The 19,727-nt window shown below is 35.5% G+C and overlaps 1 protein-coding gene across 1 annotated transcript in view; it reads left to right on the top strand.

Moving 5' to 3' along the window:
* The window catches only part of ANGPT1 (angiopoietin 1), a 149,036-nt gene extending 131,195 nt beyond the window's left edge, over positions 1-17,841 (top strand). Inside the window, exons 8-9 of the mRNA XM_054288555.1 lie at positions 8,572-8,702; positions 17,637-17,841. Coding sequence (XP_054144530.1) covers positions 8,572-8,702; positions 17,637-17,797 — 292 coding nt within the window. The 3' untranslated portion in view covers positions 17,798-17,841. The remainder of the gene's footprint in view (positions 1-8,571; positions 8,703-17,636) is intronic.
* The last annotated feature ends 1,886 nt before the right edge of the window (positions 17,842-19,727 follow it).

Raw genomic sequence — 19,727 nt, 5'->3', positions numbered from 1 at the left:
TGCGTAGGGAGAAAAAGATTTTTTTATTTTAGGTTACATTTTGAATTAAGCAAATTTCTCTAACCTTGGCTTTGTCCAGGTGTTGGGAAAAAGTTAAGATAACTTCTAATTTTGTATTTTACTTTTTAAGATGTTCATCAATCTTCAAAGATATGAAAATAATTTGCATTATCATTTAGCATAGTTCAGTGTTTATATGTCCATTTAAAATATTGATCATCTCTAGTTATTTCAAGCTTGAAATTAATTCAGCCTCTACATTTTATAAATTAATGTTGTGTTTTATAGAGCCATGAACTTGGACAAAAGTGGTAGTTTCTGCAGCAACAGGAAATCTTAGCATTTATATAGCTGGTGAGAGAGTGAAATTTTTTCCTGTAGCAAGAATTTGGCTTTCATTTAATAAAAAAAATTGTAATAAATCTAATAACTGAAAAGTTTCATTTCAGATTTGCATGAGAAAAAAGCATTGGTGGGTGATTTTGTTCTAATAAGTATTGTGTTGAAAAATAGTTTTAACAGAAAATGGTAGTAGCAGATTAATGTATCTCTTCTGTGCTGTATTTGGTGAGAGATTAGAGTAGAGGGAATTATTTCTGTTCAACACATCATTGTGATAGTAGCCTTAAGTATGTTTCTGTTTCTGTTTGCAGTAAAACCCAGTGTTACCGTATGTTTCCTCTCCATCACCACCATGCTACTGACATCAGCTGCAAACCTAGCAGCTCACACTGCCAGGGACTTTCTGTGGCTTCTGTAGCATGTATTTCAAGCAATAGAAGCATATGTTTGCCTGTTCATGGTCCAGAATAAACATATTTTTAAACACTTGTTGCAAACCATGACAAAGCACCATTTGCCTGCAGACAGCAGTATGACAGGCCGTATTCTGTGCATTAGGAAAAATGATCCTGATGTCTCTTAGTTATCCTTACCCAATACTCAATAAGTGCAGTGCTTTACTCAATTATTAATCTATTAATAAAATTTAATATAGAAAAGCAAATTTGTTCATTTTATGGGAAAACTCACAATCAGTACAACATACAGGCTTACTAGACTATTTTATATTTTTCTGTAATGTGTAGATGTGTTTCTTACTCACAGCTGGGTTGTTTGCTTGTTCACTGTCCAGAATAAACATATTTTTCTCCTTTGACCTGTCAGGTCTGAAGTTCAAACACAAGCTAAACTTGCCGTGGGCTCTTAGAGATAGAAAACAAGTTTTCCAGTTAACAGTATGCAATTCCTGGGAAGGATCCCTTTACTATAAATCATTTCTTGTCCCTTAGACAGGTTGTACTGAAACAATTCCAAAGGCAAACTGATCATATGCATTTATAGCTGTATTTTATATTCACATTTTATCTTTAAAATTGGCAGATATATGCCCTTACTTTGGATATATTGAATTAATATTTTGTTAGCTGGCACATTTCACTTGTCTCTACAAGAGAATGGGTAAGGAGCTGCAGTGATGTCAAACAATAATTACATCAGTGAGTCGTTGCTAAAGAGCAACCTCAGAGAAATACAGAGGTTATTTTGTCTTACACTTTTCTAAAGGAAAGGTAGAAGGAAATTATTTTCATGTCCAGGCAGAAAGAATATTAAGAGCCAAATTGAAAATCTGTTCAAGTTGTCAGTGTTTCTTACTTCATTATTCAGGTTTTCAACATTTTACAGAGCCATCATGCCAACTGTTTTCAATTACAAACTCCATTAGGAATATAAGTTAAATTAAAAGTTCATGAACTTACCAAGTACACTATTTCTCAAGTTTGTACTAAAGATAAGAGTGGGAAAAATGCAGTATTCTTAGGATTCATGGTTGATATTTCTGATTTTCTCCAGTCAGACACCAAATGTGAGATTCCCTTTCTGCTTCTCTTTTGGCACCTTTGCATCAGTTATTCATTCAAAGGCAGTGATCAAGGTGGTGAATATTTCTTGCAACTCGATTAAACGAGTTAGCAAGAGCTCACAATTTTGTGAGCAGTGGTGTTTTTGTCATCTTCCTTCCTATCTTGTTTCTTCAATTTCTCCAAAGTATTTTCCTTTCTTTTGGGGTAGCTTTTAGTTTACTTCTAATAATTATTTACCTCATCTTGTGTTGCATTCTTGCTAGCTAGTTAATCTTGATTCATGATTAAAAAAATTGTGTGTTGATTTAATTTAGTTTGTTTTCATAAGGAGAGTATGCACTGTCCTAATGAAATCAAAATATTTCCTCCTCTCCCTTTCAAAGAAAAAATAAAGGTCATGTTTAAGAAGTTTTATTTCCAAAAGAAGAAAAAGGATCCAAATGGGTGCCCAGGCAATCTATATGTAATCTGGACAAGGGCATTGACTAAGATGCCTTTTACTCTACATTCTGACAGAGTTCAAACTCACAGGGATCTATCTCCCTGGTCACCACAGATGGCTCATGCTCTGTCTCCAGCCAGAAGATGATCTTTCCACTGATTTTAAAAACTAGCAGGCACAAGGGATGTTTCCCTTTATCCTTTAGTGCGAGTACTAAACGATGAAAAAGTTAGGGTGTATCAGTAAAATACCAGGGTTATGATTGCCAGATAGTTCCCACATTATATTTATTTCCCACATTATATTTAGTTCCATTTTGGCAGACATTTTAGTTTCAACCTCAGTGACAGCAGTATTTCTCTAGAGTGATTATTTAGATTGTTTTTTCTCCTGTTCACAACATGTTATCTATCATTGAATATTTGTAAGGTATCTTCATTACAGAGGTGATCTTGCTATTCATGGACAACCGTTACCATTGGGAGGCTTGGTGGGATTTTACAATATGTTCAGGAAAAGGTGCATTGGCCAGAATTCTAACAAACAATATTTAATGTAGACATGATGTCTTATTAATTGGTAAAAAAAGGGGGTTTGATTCACAAATAATTAATCAAAGCATTTTTGATGGAAAACAACCCCCAAACCTGTACTTAAAATGAAGCTGCTGTCTGGTTTTGTTTTCTTTTATTTCTTAGAATTATTACAATTAATGTCTAGACTTAAGAGTATCCTAAGTATAATCTCATACTGGGTCCACCTAAGTGGTTGCAGTCCAGTGGGCTTTGGTTCACAAAGGGACTTAATCACCTAAATCCCATTATGAATGGAATTGTTTGACTAACACAGCATTTCATGAAACTCTACCAACTTCAACATCTTTAAAGTGGGTTTAGTTTCAGAAACTTAAGCTACCTAAAATTTAGATGCAGCTGTGAACCAGATGGAAGATGCAAGTTAAATCCCTCCTCAACCTCAAACATTTCTAAACTAGAGGGCAAAGTAATGTCAGTCCATGGGTTCCAAAAACAAAGATGTCTTTCACATGCCTAACATGCAGGACAGACCTAAGTGGTAACCAGTAGGGTAGAAGGATTGAGATGTAGGTGCCCTCTGCTCTTGTCAAAGTTAGGAAAAAATAAAACCCAGTAAAGAGAGAGCTCAGAAAAGGGAACTCAGGGTAGCGGATTCTGATCCCCACACAACTATTTTTTTTCTCATGACCATTTCCATCAAAATTAACAACCCCTCCTTTGAGAAGGGATCAGAATCTGGGATTCACTCCTGCCGTGTGGAATGAGCAGGCTGGAGACAGGACATTTTAGGCTGCAGAGACAAAACTGAAGTGGGAATTTGAAGACATCCCTTTAAAGTATTTCCCAAAGGCAAGCTTTGATGTGCTTCTCTCCACTTATCATGCTGAATCTTTTAAATCCTACTTCAAGACTCTTGGTTCTCTCTATTTAGTTGTTAAGGATATTAGGCCATTACTCATGTTTATGAATTCCAGTCAAGGAGATCTCTGCTCATATTTCTGGCACTTTGGCAACGGTGAAATTTTCTCTTAACTCATCATATTCAAGAGCTGCACACTGAGGTAGTTGAGATGATTCTCTACATCTCCTAATGATGGTTGTCATGTTTGCAATAAACTATTATCTTGTTTGTTTGTTTACAGACAAAGTATTTCTCAGCAACAAAGCTAGATGTGACTTAGCTGTTTCATTGACAGACTGATAGAAGTAAAGGACTGAGTGATCTCTAGCAGCTCTAATAGAAAAAAAAATAGAGAAAACTAGCTACTATTAAATTCTGGGAGTTCTACTGAACTCTGACTCATTCTAGTAAAAATAAATAAAAAAATACTAAATTTAAGGTTCAATGTTTGATATGTAAAGTGCTGCATCAGAAACTATTTCTTATACTTTTAGCACACAACTTTTTTACATGGATTTATGATTGCATTATATTTTTCAGAATTTTTTATATCTCATTCAGAATGTTGCAATTTTCACAGCTGTATGTTGCAGAACTATAACATTTTAATATTTTTTGTTATTTATTTGGAATCATCCCAAGTTTATCTGTGAAAATCTTTAAACATGGTATGAAGATAGCTAAGCTGTATATATTTGAAAGAATGTGAGGTCATCTAATGACTGTAAAAGCAAAAATTTCTGATGTAAATTTAAAATGTCTTTTCAGGCTGCTCTGCAGTTGTTTATGTAATATTTTTAGATCTACTCTTTGCATACAATATACCTTACTTTTGTTTCAATGGACTGCAGAAGTCGTGTCACACAGTAAGAATGATGAAAAGCAAAACGTCCTTAAGAATTCTCCTTCACCATCTGAGAAGCGAGATCCCAGGCTGCCATTGCTATATCTCAAGAAAAAATGCAGAATGATCCTAACATCCATGCTAAATAAGATGTAACAGTTGCAATATTTTAAATTTTTTTTTGTTTCCTCTAAAGTACATCAGCTATGAATGTTGCTACTTTCTAAATGAGGGCTGCTCTGTTCCTCATAATGAATTTAAAATTTCATTAAAAAATCATCAGAAGTCCTTAAAATTTCATATAAAAATGTAATATTTCTCTCATTCCTATTTACACATTATTTAACTGCTATTGCTTATTTCTTGCTTTTTCAGTTTCATTGTATACAGATAAAGTAGATTTATTTTTGCTTATACGAGCACGAATTTACATCTCCTGCCTATTGTGTAAATCAAAGCAGCATTTCCCCTTCTTTTATTGATCAGAATTTCCTGTCTGTGAGCAAATGGGAAGACTGGAAATGTACCCTTTAAAATGTTCTTTGACTTCTAATCAGTAATGAGTGGGTTTTATTCTTAACTTCCTTTCCTTTATCTCTAAGAACAACCAAGGGGAACTACACCCCGAATCGCCATTTTTCCTAAGGGAGGGAAATCGTATCCTAGTAGATATTTGAAGTTTGTTTTAAAGGTTCAATCCTACCAATCTCAATCTGAGAATACTGAATAACTAAGTAAGTCCAAGCAGTAAGATGTGTATTGCTCCTGGGAGCTAAGGAGCTCATCAGTTGCCCTGCTGTTGGGCAGACTCGCTGTCTCAAGCTGGAATAGCTTGGACTTGTAGGCCTTGAGCTGAAGCTCCTGATTGCTTCAGGACCAGCTCTGGGTTTTGACTGAGATCTGATTTTGGTGTAAAGTAGTGCCAACTTTGCAGTGGCATTGTTTTTCCTAACTGCTGGGCAATGCCAATCCAGGGAGAAAAGCCCAAAGAAACAGAATTACTGTTTCAACTGTGGTTCATCTGCACATGGCTGCAGTATGATAAGCACACTAGAGCTCAGAGCCAAGTTAAGCTTTATTCTTTTAAAGTCACTGGAGACCTACTAGACAAATTGTGTTGACGAATAGTCAAACATAACTGACAAGATCTAAATCTGTGATGAGTGGAATGTTTGTAAAATATCAGGGAAAGTAAAGAGCTTGTAAACAATCCCAATACCTTCACCCTTTAGGGAAAACATTGAATACCAAGTAATATTTTCTTCTTTATTTTTTACGTTTTCTTAACTGTACTTTTTTATTGGACTAAGTGGGTTTTATAGAGTTGATTGCTAATAAAAGATCTGGCTAACCTTGTCTGTCTTATTTGAGTAAACAGTATTTGCTTTTTATACTAACTTTATGAGGCTTCTGTGAGCCTTGGTGTGGCTCATATAATGAGGATGTACGGCCATTTAATCTCAGATCATAGATATCATGTGACAAAATAATTTCTCTATCAACACAACCTCAGGAAAGTTTATTTTGTTCTGCAAAATATTAGGCACAGCCCAAAAACAAGGCAAAAGTCCAATGAATGAAGATGGGATCAATTCCAGCCTTTCATTTGAATTAAACAAAGAAATGGACATGTGCAAAGACAGATCTTAGATTAATCTTGTCTAAAACAAACATCCTTTGATAGATTAACATGGTCATTACAGGCTAATTTCCACCATGATTGGGCAATAGCATGTTGCCATGACCTTCCTGGATTCCTGGATTCCTGGCTTGTTTCTTGTTAAATTACAAAGGATTTTCACAGTCTTCTATTGAGGCTTACACTTGGCTTTAACTATTTTTGTGCTATCAGAAGGTATTTGACTATGCATGATATTTGTATTTAATCCAAAAAGTTTTGTATGTTTATGTGTGTGTAGTTTTCTATCTACATATACAGTATTTGCTCTAAGGATTGAATCCAAAGTATTTAATCATCAGCCTCAGCCATGTAACAATCAAAATTAAAATCAAATTAAGGTAGGCAATGTAACTAGTTTCAAAGAATAAACCTGACAATTCCTTTTTTAACTTTTTTTTTTATTTTTAAATATTCAGGCTTAGCATCTACTGTCTCCACTTTTAGTGTTGAACAAAGGACACATAGGAAGAAATTCACTGAAAATTAGGTGAAGTTCACATCAGTCTACAATAGGCTATTCTCCGATTCAGTCTACAAGTGTAAAACTCTGTAGATTGCTAAGATCTGGTTCTATGCCTTCACATTTTAAATAATCTCATCAGATATCCTAACAAGGCTTTTCTGTAATGAGTTTCTGTGACAAGTTTAATCCAATTAGCTTTATTTGGACCTAATATCCACCCACAGATGCATGCAAAACAACAAAAAAAAATCCCCAAAACTAAACCAACGAAAACCAACAGCCATGCACTTGATTAAGGAAAGCTATCATATGGTACCCTTGCTCTCATAAGCAGAATTCAGCTCCAAAGTTCTGTGGGAGAAGTGGGTTTTATTTAAATTTCAGTCTTGGGACAGGCCCTCCTCATGTCAGAAAAATGTCAATGGTTTAACTACTGCTACTATTGTAGGCTAGAAAGGTCAGGGATGTTCTATACTGCTGCTGTCAATACTGTGAACACTGCAGCAAAGTATGTCTTCCATGTAAACTAATGGATGAATGTCACTCTGGTAAACGCATTTACTCTTTTATTCATGCAAAGTAACTAGATAAAAAAAAAAAAAAAAAACAACAACAGAGAGGCAGCCACAGTCAGTGACTGCCATCTGCTCTCCTTGTTCTCTCTGTGGGAGAAGCTGGGAAAACTTTTTCTAGCACAGCACTCTGAGGTAAATCACAGAGAGAAGTAGACATCTCTCCTGCTCGTGTCCTAAGTCTGTTCTTGTAGCTCCTTATGCATTTTATATTTAATATTGTATTTAAAAGACATATTTGCCCCTCTGCAATAACCCTGGAGGAAAGAGAACAGATGTCTCTCACTTCAGTGGAGAAGTCTATCCCACTGCTTAGCAAATCATCTTCTTGGTTAGCCCTGTGGCTGATTTATTCCTAGCCTGTAGATTCAAGGAGAGGGGAGGGATGTGTCTTCCTCTCTTATTTGCTCCAGTGGCTAGGGCTTACTCCTGAGTGTAAGGATTGTGGCTTCGAACTTCTCCAGTGACACTCAGATCCTGTCTCTTCCTTCTTGCATATGAAGCTGTTTTGAAAATCACACTTTCCTCTTCCTGCAATGTCCTCCTCCTCTCCTCTCCTCTCCTCTCCTCTCCTCTCCTCTCCTCTCCTCTCCTCTCCTCTCCTCTCCTCTCCTCATTGCAACCTTTGTTGCAGCTGAGCTCCTGCTCCTAGCTCATGGTTGTGGTTTCAGCTAGTTGAAAGACTCCTTAAAAAAAGAGATGCTTTGCATTGCAAATTATGAAGACTTTGTGGCTTGAACTCTAAGTTATTCTCCATTTGTCACTCAGAGACAGCTTTGGCAAAACTGTGTTGTTGGCTTGTGGAATTAAAAGTTCTAAGGCTGCTAAAATCCTCTTCCAAACCCAGGCATTAATGACATGACTCCTGTTAACTGGGGTTGCTGTTTCTGTGCCACAGGAAAGAAACAGTAAAGAAACCAGCTACTCAAGTAGTCAGTCATTCTGTCAATGTATTCCAGATATCTGGGCACCTCTTCTCACTCCTCCTCTCTCACTGCCTCAGATTTTTTGTCTTTCCAGTTCTGATTCCTTGAGCTTGATTCTGCTCTGGAGGAAGGACTATGTGCTACTACAGATACACTGAAAAACCCTAAATGTCCCCTAAATGTCACACCTGAAACAAGAGAGCAATTTAGACAAAACATATGAGATTCACAAGTTTTCTGGGTGCACTTCATACAACGCCAACCTGATATGGAAAACATATGGATCTCTTATCTTTCTTTTCTATTTTGGTGACTCTGATTGTTTTCCCTTGTTGTTTCAGGCTTTATTTAAAAGGTCACAGTGGAACTGCTGGAAAACAGAGTAGTCTGATCTTGCATGGTGCTGAATTCAGTACAAAAGATGCTGACAACGACAACTGCATGTGTAAATGTGCTCTCATGTTGACTGGAGGTGAGTACAACTGACTGAAAATATGGTACAATAATGGGAATCTACTATGTTTTCCTAAAGCAACCATGGATGAAGTTGTGTCATGGATGTATAAGTCCTGAGTGAAAACTTCTTCTATTATATTTACTGCTACTTTTTTCTGTACATATATTGTCAAAATGCCAATACCTCAAGATTCCTGTCAGCAGAGAAACATTATCCAGAGATGCAGTCAGTATACTTCTGCACTGAAGCTGTTGCAAGAATGTCTAAGAGGAAAGTATAAGTTAGTGTAATTGTTTAGGCAAAAAAGGCAAAATTAAAAAAGATAAAATATTAAAAGGGTGAAAAGAAGTTTGTCAGAAGTTGGACAATCAACCATCAAAAAAGGAGAAGAAATGGCCAGGTATTAGATATTAGATGGCAAAGTTTAGAAACAATCCTAGTCTAGACTTGTAATACATTATCTATTCCACTTAGGGATGTGATTCTGTTATTAAGGTATTTATAATGGTTAAACTTTCTCTGTTAGGTGAGCATAATGCATAAAGACACTAAATGACTAATTCACTCCTCTGTGAAAGACTAGACCTGCAACCACCTGTTTAAATCTGGAAGGTTTAAGCTGATTTCCTTTGTGAGCTGAGTCAAACTACAGAAGGAAAGAAAGAAGAGTTGAGGTGGGGAAGAGCACAGACAAGATACTCTGGGACAGTTTCAAGTCCCAAGTTGATCTGACTGCCAGCAAGTATAGTGTATATGATTGGTATTTTTTCCAAATATAGTGTGTATGATTGGTACTTTTCCCCTGCAGCACAGAGAATGAATATTTGACATTATCTCTCCATTCAGACTCCTAATGCTCCTAAGAGTGAGAATTTTCTCTGGCAAATGATAATCATTCCTAGTCCCTGTGTGGTCAAGCTCATTTTCATCTCTAGAACACCACATTGTAGCAGAAAGCTTAAATTGGAGGTTTAAACTAAAACCAAAGATTCTTTGGTTTACTGACTGTATGACCAAGAAAGCCCCTTTCTTATCTTCACATCTGATCTTGTTCAGAGACTCTCCTCAGTGATTTCTAACTTTCCTGGAAAAAAAATCCTGTAGCATGTACAGTTTTAATTATTTTGGATCAGACTGTTAAACCTGTATTATTTGTGGTTACTGGCACTCTGAGTTCAGCTCAGGCCACATCCAGGCACATATGAGCCTCTAAAGCAATCATCTGCTAACAGAAGATGATTTCCCATCACTGAGAATTTATACCACATGCTCAGTCCAGCTCTGCATTCTCTTTTGCCAGTTGGAAGTGACCCAGTTGGGAAAGTCTTTAAGGAGCCAAATTTCAAGCTCCTCTGATTTCTTCTAGGGATATCATATTAGAAGTTATCATGGGAAGCTTCTTCCAGTAGACAGGTGATAAGACACTACCTTCCCATTTCTGTAAATAATAGAAGCTAACCACATAGATCTGGAGACAGATAATGGATAAGAAGTCAGTAGATTATTTCAATTAACACTTTTGCCCTTCCCTTTGGAGAACATGCTAAATTAAAGTGTGTTACTTCCAGGCCAGGCCAGAGTCAGGAGGAGCTCCTGAGCATGAGTTGTGTCTGTGCTGAAGTGCAGACTCATCCATGTATCTGAGCTGCCTGGAAATACCCCTGCAGCTCCTTCTGGGAGCTGAGGCTTTGTTTATTTTCCTGCTCTGAGTTCTGTGACAGGTCAACACCCTGCTAAGGTCAGTCTGCTGTTGAACAACCATTCCACAAGGTTCACATATATTGCTGCAGCATTCCTGTAAATCAACAGCTTAGCCACACATTGGAATTTACTGGTACCAAATGAAATTAATAGGGAAGAAGGGGTGAATTACCAAAGGCTGAGGAAACCACAAGTTTAGCAAATCACTACACAGTAAAAGGAGGTGCAATTAGCCTTTGGAGATAGATTAATCTACTCATTTGGACTAGACTCTGAGTACTGTTCCTTAGGAGACAGGTTGTACAGCACTGTAATTTGTAGTTCCTCAAGAAAGGCTTTAATCATGCTAGAATTCTCCTCAAACACTCTGCTATGCTTTTCTCCTTGAAACAACTTTCTCATTCCTTGAGAAATATCCGAATTTAATTAAATACTAAAACATCTTTTTAGGGAGTGTATTTCAGTTTTCTATCAGACAAAGACTAATTTAGAAAAGTAGCAATGATAACAAGTTTTGGAAAACCTCCTTTCGCCCCCAAAAAGAAAAGATATCAGAATGTTAGTTTTGGCAGCATCACAGAGAGCTCTTTAATGATGAATGGTATGAAATCTACAGGCAAGTTTCTAGCTATCTTGACAGTTTGGGTGAGTCTGTTATCTCTATGAGGTGAAATGAATATATTTATGTCAGGAATAAAGGCTGAGATAAGCCAAAGCTCAAGACTGTGATATGGTTATAATCAAGGCTGAAAATAAAAATGTAAGGAAAACACACATTTCTCTCTGTGATCTTGCTAGCTGTCAGTTTTATTTGGTCTATATCATAACTATTAGTCTCTCTCCTCCTATATCTCATCCCTCTTCCCTAGAATGAGAAATTAAATACTGAGAGAATAATACAGAAGCACCAATAGTGTATTTTGTGTATGTCTTTCTTGTATTTTAAAGAGCCATGCAATGCTACTTGGCTCTATCTTCACATGGATTTTAGGGAATAACTTCAAAATTATGTGTATGAGCTGGATTCTTAACCCCTCTGAACTGTCATCATATTTAGATGTTTTAGCTGCTTTTTTGTGACCAGAAAAATTTAATCTAAGTATGCTAGTTTTACTTTAAAGGAAGACAAATTATTCATTCAAATAAGTTCTTCCTTTTTTTCAATATCTCAGGCCAGTAAACTAAAAATAAAAGAGTCATATATATGTATATCCCCATCTTACTTCAAGCTTTAGTCTGAGGAGTGCCCCAATGAGTTATGTACACAGCTTTTTTGCAAGAAACAGCACTAAAAATGCAACAGTCACCAGAATAAGCCTGTGAGTAGAAGTTCAAAATGCTTGGATTTCCAATACAGCCCTTAGCATTTAACATCTTTGGATCAGATTCCTGAGCCAAATTCCCATCTGTTCTGCCAGATACCACCTGTCAGCTGAGCCCCAAATTGTTTTTGAAGTTGTTTTCAGTCACTGGAAAGTGACTTGTGGTATCTTGGCCCACCAAGAAAGAGTTTTAAGGTGATTTTCTTTGTCTATAATTGGCTGCAGTCTGAGGTTTTCACAAAGACATTTACCTTGCTTCAAGTGAGAAGTGAGAATACTGCTAAAATTCTGATCCCTAAAATCATTTTACAAAGACAGGGAGACTTTCTAGATATCTTTCCAGGTTTGAAGCAGCAGAGATAACTGAAATAAATTGTTTGTTTTATTTTACTGGGAGCAGAGGTACATCCAGCTCTAGTCTTCTGTCTCTGACAATACAGGCATAAGAACAATGCAAATAAATTATCCCTCCCTTGCGTATTTTCTCAGTATCTTTTGAATCTCAGGGCCTTCCTGAATCAGAGAAATATGTATTTATTAAACACATATTTATTGAGCCTTAATAGATTTCTCATCTATTAAGTCAGAGGCTGCTCAGTTACTCCAAAACAAAACCATGTTGCATTCACTGCATGTTGTTTCAATGCTTTTTTCTCCAAGTGGTGAATTTTATGAATCTCAGCAAGAAGGGGATGGAGGATTCATGTCATGACTTGGAGGGAAATTCTTGGCTGAAAATAGAAATCTGCCCATACACTCCAATCAGAAAAGCCACAGTTTTTCTTATATTCTCCTTTAAACAGAATATTTGAAAGAAGCAATGGCAGGACACTTGAGATTATCCAACCTGAACCCCTGAATATGCACCTAATTATATAAAAAAGCACCGGTTTTTAATTTTTATTCATATTCCTGCTTTCATAAAGAAATTGCTGAGAATGCACCATTAATGAAGTACCATTTATATTCCCAAATATTTTTATGAAAAAATATAATCAAATGGTTAGAATATTATTTGATTTTTTTGCTTGAAATATTTAAAATATTTAATTGGACATATGATTATGCATAACTTTTAACAAAAACATTACTACATTGGTATGTTTATCAAGGTTAAATATGGGCAACTGTAATACAGTGTTAGGAGATCTCAGGAAGTGACTAATTTTTGATATACTAGACCATAGCCACCAGTCTGCAAGTTTCATGTTATTTTTACCTTATAAAAAGGTCCCTATGAAAGGGACTGCATTATCCAATTGATATGAAAAGCTGATGCCTTTTCATCTTATGTCCTGACAGCTAAATTCTAATTTAATCTTCAGATTGTCAAGTAGTCTGATCAATCCAATACTCTAAGGAATAAAATAACATAGAAATTTCATCCAGAGGTTATTTAGACCCTTCACAAGACAGATTCTTCTCTATCTGTTTTTTTTTTTTGTCTTTCTATTAATTCTCAAGATTTCTATGTATTTCAAGATTTCTATTCTCATGATAAAATCTGTTACTGAGTTTGTCTACATTTAATATAAGAACACGTTGCATGTTGACTAGCTAATTCTATGATAATTTAACAGTGTTCCATCCTGTCATAAACTCTACCATTAGAAAGAATAGACATCATTCCTTTACATTTCTTTGAGAGGTTTTTAGTTAATTTTAAATTGTTGGCAATTTGTCTTTCAAATTCTGACTAAAAAATCCTAAGTCTTCCCTGTTACATTCACTCTTTTGGACTCTGTCCCATGGCTCCACTGATAGCTTGAGGTGTCATCTGAAACTTCATCCAGAGAAATTACCAATGAAAAATCACCAGATCCTAAGCATTGCTATCTAACTTCTTTAAACTACAGAACATCAGAAAGATTTAAATCTTTTCTAAAATAAATTTCTCTTTCTTTTGAACATTGAGGGCTATTTCAATATTTTTATATTCAAAATTTTTTCTTATTGGCATTGTTGCCAAATTAAATTTTATGGACAAGCCCAGAGGGCTAGAAATAAATATTTGCTTTCCATAGGATCCATTTATTCTGTTAATCCATACAAATGTACCATTCAGACAAACTTTGGATCTTATTAAATGGCTTGCACTGATCCTGCTGCATTTGGAGACATTCAGTGTCCTCAGGAGGGAGAACTGAGATGTGGGAGGAAAGCATCTGCCATCAAATGTGCAGTGTTCAGACAACTATTATTTTAGAATGTAAAAGACAACCTGAGCAATCATTGCAGTTCCCAGTGAGCACTCATTAACTGATGAGCATTAGGTCACTAAAAAAGAATTTTACATGCATACATGCTTAATTGCAGTTTATACAAGCCAAAACAGCAACTCTGTTAACTTTGGCATACAAAAGCCCTTTTTTAATATTGCTTTTGACAAAGATTCTATCATGCAAAAATTATACTTGTCACTTCAGAAAACCATTATAAAAGATGCTTGTGTTTGTTTTTTTTCTTTTAATATTGTTACTAATTTGAACAATGCCCTTTTATTAGGTATTTTTGCAAGAATTTGTGGAATTATTTCAATATACATTAATATTCAGTCAAAGATCTAATACAGTATATTGTAGACTGGAGCTCAACTATCTGAGATAGGTAGCTTAAGCATAAAAAATATATTTATTAAAGAAAAGAGCTGAAATGAAATTTAACAATTTCCCATTGGTTATAGTAACATGAATTAAAGACCAAAGCATAACCATGCACAATATGTGAACCTACTTTAACTGTTCCAGAAGAACAGCCATCTACAGTGAGGATTAATTTCTATTTGTATAGCTGAACTTTCAAACAATTTATCTATGCATTATTTAATTTATATTTTGTCTGGAAAATATATGTTATGTCCTAGGGATTTTTATTAGAAATAGACATGGTAGTGCTGCTTGTACTATACAAAATATCAGAGGTGGGCTAACCTAAAAAATTGAATTGGCCCTCAGTTCAAATGATTAATTAGTGATTCTGTGGTCACAACAGCTTGAAGAAACTACCTCTCTTTCTGAATAAAATCTCTCTTAAACTTCTCATGAAAGGCCTCTTTCTACCACTTCACTTTAAAATCTTACTTCTATTATTACTTCTTACAATGCCCACTCTTCATCATTTTCATGTCTAATTCAAATATCCCATGGAAATTGTTGCCAAAAGTTATCTCCAAAGTTAAAATCTTACTGTGGTTCAAAGATGACTTTATAATTATTTGAGAAAGCCATTACCATGCAGAGAAATATAAACAAGATTTTTCATGAGAAAATCCCATGAACTCCACATAATAAGCCAACATCTGGCTACTGAGGTTTTTCCTTGGGTCAGGCTGTCTCACAGCTCTGGAGCTGTTCAATTTGACGTTTTCTGCAATGGCAGTTCTGCAGGTGTATCTTCTAGAAATCTCTGGTTTATGTTCCCTCGCTCCTTCATAGCTACCGAGAAAGTCACTGCTTGCATTCCTCTTTCCCTCAACATACAAAGCATCTGTAAAAAAACTTTTCCTTTGCATCCAATCAAAGACGTGTGTTTTGGTGTTGAGACATGCAGTAGGAAGTCTTGTGATAATCTGAGGCCCTAAGGGGAGTGAAGGCCTTTCAGAGGACTGCAGGGGAGAATGGAGAGAAATAGCCATCTGGAGAAAAAAAAGGCACCATAAATCAAAAAACTCAAAACAGGAAAAAAAAAAACCAACCAACCAACAAACAAACAAACAAACCATTTCACTTAAAAAGACAGTGAGAAAGTAATCCCAAAGTTTTAATGCAATATTAGGAAACATCTTTAAAACATTCATCTATTCATTCTCACTAACAAGAACTGTACAATAGGAAAAAAGTTAAGATCATTAAAACACATTTTGAAATAAGTTTTTATTTAGAAAAAATCTATGATGACAGGTTGGAGCAAGTCCCCACTAATGTTTTATAAAATTATGCATTTCTTTGCCTTATTCCAGTTTTAACACAGATTTTGTATGGCATCACTGAAAACCTTCACCCCAAAAAAGACCATTTATGCATCTATTCCTGTTCCTTTAAGATGAAATGGTAACTAGGTCAGCTTGCCAGGTCTTCATCCCAACACCATAAACAGAACCCAGCTGCATCTGAGTTCCAGCTTTGAAAAATGAGGATTAGGATTTCTCTGTTTAACTTCATCTTAAATTTCTACAAGATTATACTCTTGTTACAGTAAAACATCAGCTGTACAGCTTTCCCCTTCTTTGGTTATTGCCCCCTTAGGCATAACATTGAAATCAAAGAGAAGACAGCTGTACCAAAATAGAAAATTGTCAGAATTTATCTGGCATAAATTCATCCCTCAAGATTTCATTATGAAGTGTTACTTCTTAAAAAAAACCAAAACACTAAGTACTTTCCAAAATCTTAAGAATTACAAGACTAGAAGCATAAATTATTTGGATCTGAATACAAAGAACAGAGTGAACACTGGTTCTGGGGGCTAAACACAATCATTACCATAGCAGTGGTAGTATACCATAGACTGAAATGGTTTCATATAATGCATTCATTATAGGTAGATAAAAGTCTAACCACTAAATATGATGGAATTGGAGGATTCCCTGTGACAGTGAACAATGTCTAAAAGGAGTTTGTCACAGTTTAATTCCTTTTCCATAAGTCAAAGTGGAAAAAACACAGAAATTTTAAATTGTGCATTCTAGTCCACAGTGACGCCAGTAGAATTCACTATGCACTCACTGCATGACCAGATTGCCACTACCAGGACTGTTAGGAAATGCTTCACAAGGGAAGATGGCAATGCTGTGATGTACAGGCTGAAACAGCTTTTTTTAAGATTAAAGTAGCATTTAACTGAGAAAAGCAAAAGTCATTACCTGATCTTTATGATCTTATTTGCCTCATGACAAAAATGCTCAGTACAAGCATATTCCATGGAAAGATGCATAAAAACTGTGATAAAGATTTACAAAATTATAGGTCTCACTATGAAAAAAGTCCCAACAGAAATTTTTCTGACAAATAGAAGTCCTAGCCACAGAAGTTAATACGGTTTTGATATTGGGGATATTTGCTTTTTGGAGTCTGGGAATTCATTCTGCCTTTCTCAGTCTGAACTAAGCATCTTTCTCTTACTATACATAGATACTCTGCAAGGTGTTGGAGAGAAAATTCTATTCCCATCAAGGTATCCAGAAAAACTCCCACTACTTTCAGTACAGTCAGCATATCACCTAGTTTATATTCGTCAGTTTGTGTTCTGTAGTCCTAGTGTTGCCAAGTTTCATGTTATTTGGAATTTTTCTTAAAACTCTAGGTCCCATGGCAATCTAAATTTCACCTTAACAAGAAAAGATCTTGGAGAGATAAACAAGAGAGTTCACTGATTAATTTCATCTTAAAGCAACAATTTAAAGTAGGGCAATGCAGGACCAGAATTCTCATAATTCAGTTTTGAGAATCTTTAACATTTCTTCTGGAAAAAAAAGTAACTGAGCAATGAACAATCACAATTAAAGCAGTAGAAAAGGGCTGGTAAATAAAATCAAGTCATGCTTATACTCAACATAACAGGTGAAATTATTCCAAATACTTTTGAATGATGGTCTTTTTCTGATGTTTAAATGAAAAATACAATACTGTCTAAATGTGAAAACTGCTTAATTTTTCTCTCATGTTCTTGTTTTTACTCCACATACTGAGAATAAAACTAGAATGCATTAGGGCATAATTACTTTTACAATTCTGTAAATACATGTGTGTGTTCTCCAGCACTCCTGACTAAAGAATCGCACAAAAGAGCAAAAAAGGAAAATATGAAAATATGGCACCAGCACTATTAATGACCTATTTACCAGAATTTCTTAATCAGCTAAACCTAATACAACAAAGTAAAATATTTAGTGCATTTGCAGTTTAAGTATTTGTCTTACTGGTTTCAGGGTGGTGGTTTGATGCCTGTGGCCCCTCCAACCTCAATGGGATGTTCTACACAGCTGGACAGAACCACGGGAAGCTCAATGGCATCAAGTGGCATTACTTCAAAGGCCCCAGCTACTCCTTGCGCTCCACCACCATGATGATTCGGCCTTTGGAGTTCTGAAGGAATTCCACGGCGGATCCCGGCAGGAGCCAGGCTGGCAGCGCCCTCAGCAGCAGCACTGGCACAGTCTGAGGGGAAAAGGTGAAGGGCTTCTGAAAGCAGCGCGTTGGGATGATGCAAAGTCGCTTCGCTGTCTCTCCATAACCTGCACACACTTCCCAACAGCCACCCCACCCTTTGATTACTGCGGAGAGCTTGGTTTAGAAGAAGGTGTCTGAAATGATTTTCCAAAGAACTGGATTTGGCTATTCTGCACAAACTTGGTGCTTGCCAGTGGATGTCTTTTTTGTTTCCTTTGTTTCAATTCAGCAAGAGAATCAGAATTTGAAGAACTGGAACATATCAACCATGGTCTATTGAGTAGAATGTTATTCAGAAGTGAAATGACAACATTATACCCATGAAAAAGGATTACAGAGACACTTTTATTAAAACTTTTCTTAAAACATCCAAGGTGACCACTCCAAATATTGTTTTTCTTAATGAACTGAATTTGAATAGTGGATGGATTTATGTGAATCCCAAAGTCAAATTATTTGTGCAAATAAAATTTTTCATTAAATACTTTAAAGACAGGTTTCTAATAAACTGAGTCAAACATATGAATAATGATAAGGATAATAAGCATGAATTCCTCAGTTGCTCTGTAGAGGTAAATCAGGTAATTGGCATAATCCCTGAGCTAGGATTTATAGTGTGATAACAAAAGTAGCTGTGTTTTTAGGTTTTTCCTTTCTTTCATTAAAAGCAGTCTGAATGTCATGTAGAATAATTAATGGAAGGTTTAAAGAATGTGAAATATTATCCAAGAGAAAATGCAGGATTTTGCATGGAATTTGTCCATCAAATACATAGGAAGGCAAACTGTTAGAGTATAAAAAATTACATAAACGCATAGCTTAAGGCAATGGATTAATTTTGCAGTATCCTTGCATGTGCGCAATTTATCCTGAATTATTTTACTTTTTTATTACATTTTTGTGAATATCAGAAGCATGCCAGTTTTACACAGTGCTTAGGCTACAACTATAAGAAATACTCATCAGAACTGTATAAAAAATAAAGAATTGTGAAATTGTAAATATCATATATTTCCTGCAACAGTCATTTATTTTGTACAGGAAACCCTGAACCCATGCAAAGGGTGAAAAGCCTCAAAAAGATATAAATGTTAAAGAACTTTAGATGACTGCTTACAGGGTGCTAACAAGTAATTTTGTTCTATTAAAATGTTGCAAAAGTGTGGGATTATTGGAAAAGATAAAAGTCTTCTAATAACAAGCAATAAAGTAATGGGTAGCCCATGAGGATACAGAGATAACTCTTTCCATTTACAGTCCTTTTGATTAAGTTGTATGAATAAAGTCTATTTGGGGAAGTAGTTCACAGTCATTCTACTTCTACTAGAAATTAAATGAAAAATTTTACCCTACTGAAATCAAAAACAATACTCCCATCAATTAAATTGGGACCAACACAGCACACAGAATCTGCAGGTGGTGAGGTGTTTGCTCATCTCTTTGTTGCTTGGTTCCATTTATTAAACTGTTCCTGAGATGAGGCACAACAATTATCTGATTTTTTTTTAAAGAATAATGACAATTCTTTTTTCCCCTTACTTTCTACCTAATTTTTTCCATTTAGCAGTTTATTTCTATGGAATAGAGAAAAAATACTTGGATATTTATAAACACCTCTTCCTAAAGATCACAAGGTTATACTACATCTGAGGGCTATTGCAGCCCCTAAGGATTCTCTGATTTTGTTACATTTGATGTTTGTTTCATTTTAAGTGGGAAGAATTTTTTTTGTGTAGTTGTATATATTTATATATATATTTGAAATAATCTTGACTAAGGGTTAATTTGAAGTTTTCTGCTGAATAAGTTATCAAACTACTCTTTACATAGCACTTTCTTCACATACATTT

Source organism: Melozone crissalis, unplaced genomic scaffold (assembly GCF_028551555.1).
Source record: "Melozone crissalis strain CALT ecotype California unplaced genomic scaffold, PUWL_Pcris_2 ptg000002l_1, whole genome shotgun sequence".
Classification (NCBI taxonomy): Eukaryota; Metazoa; Chordata; class Aves; order Passeriformes; family Passerellidae; genus Melozone; species Melozone crissalis.
This window is presented reverse-complemented; position numbering and strand designations above follow the sequence as displayed.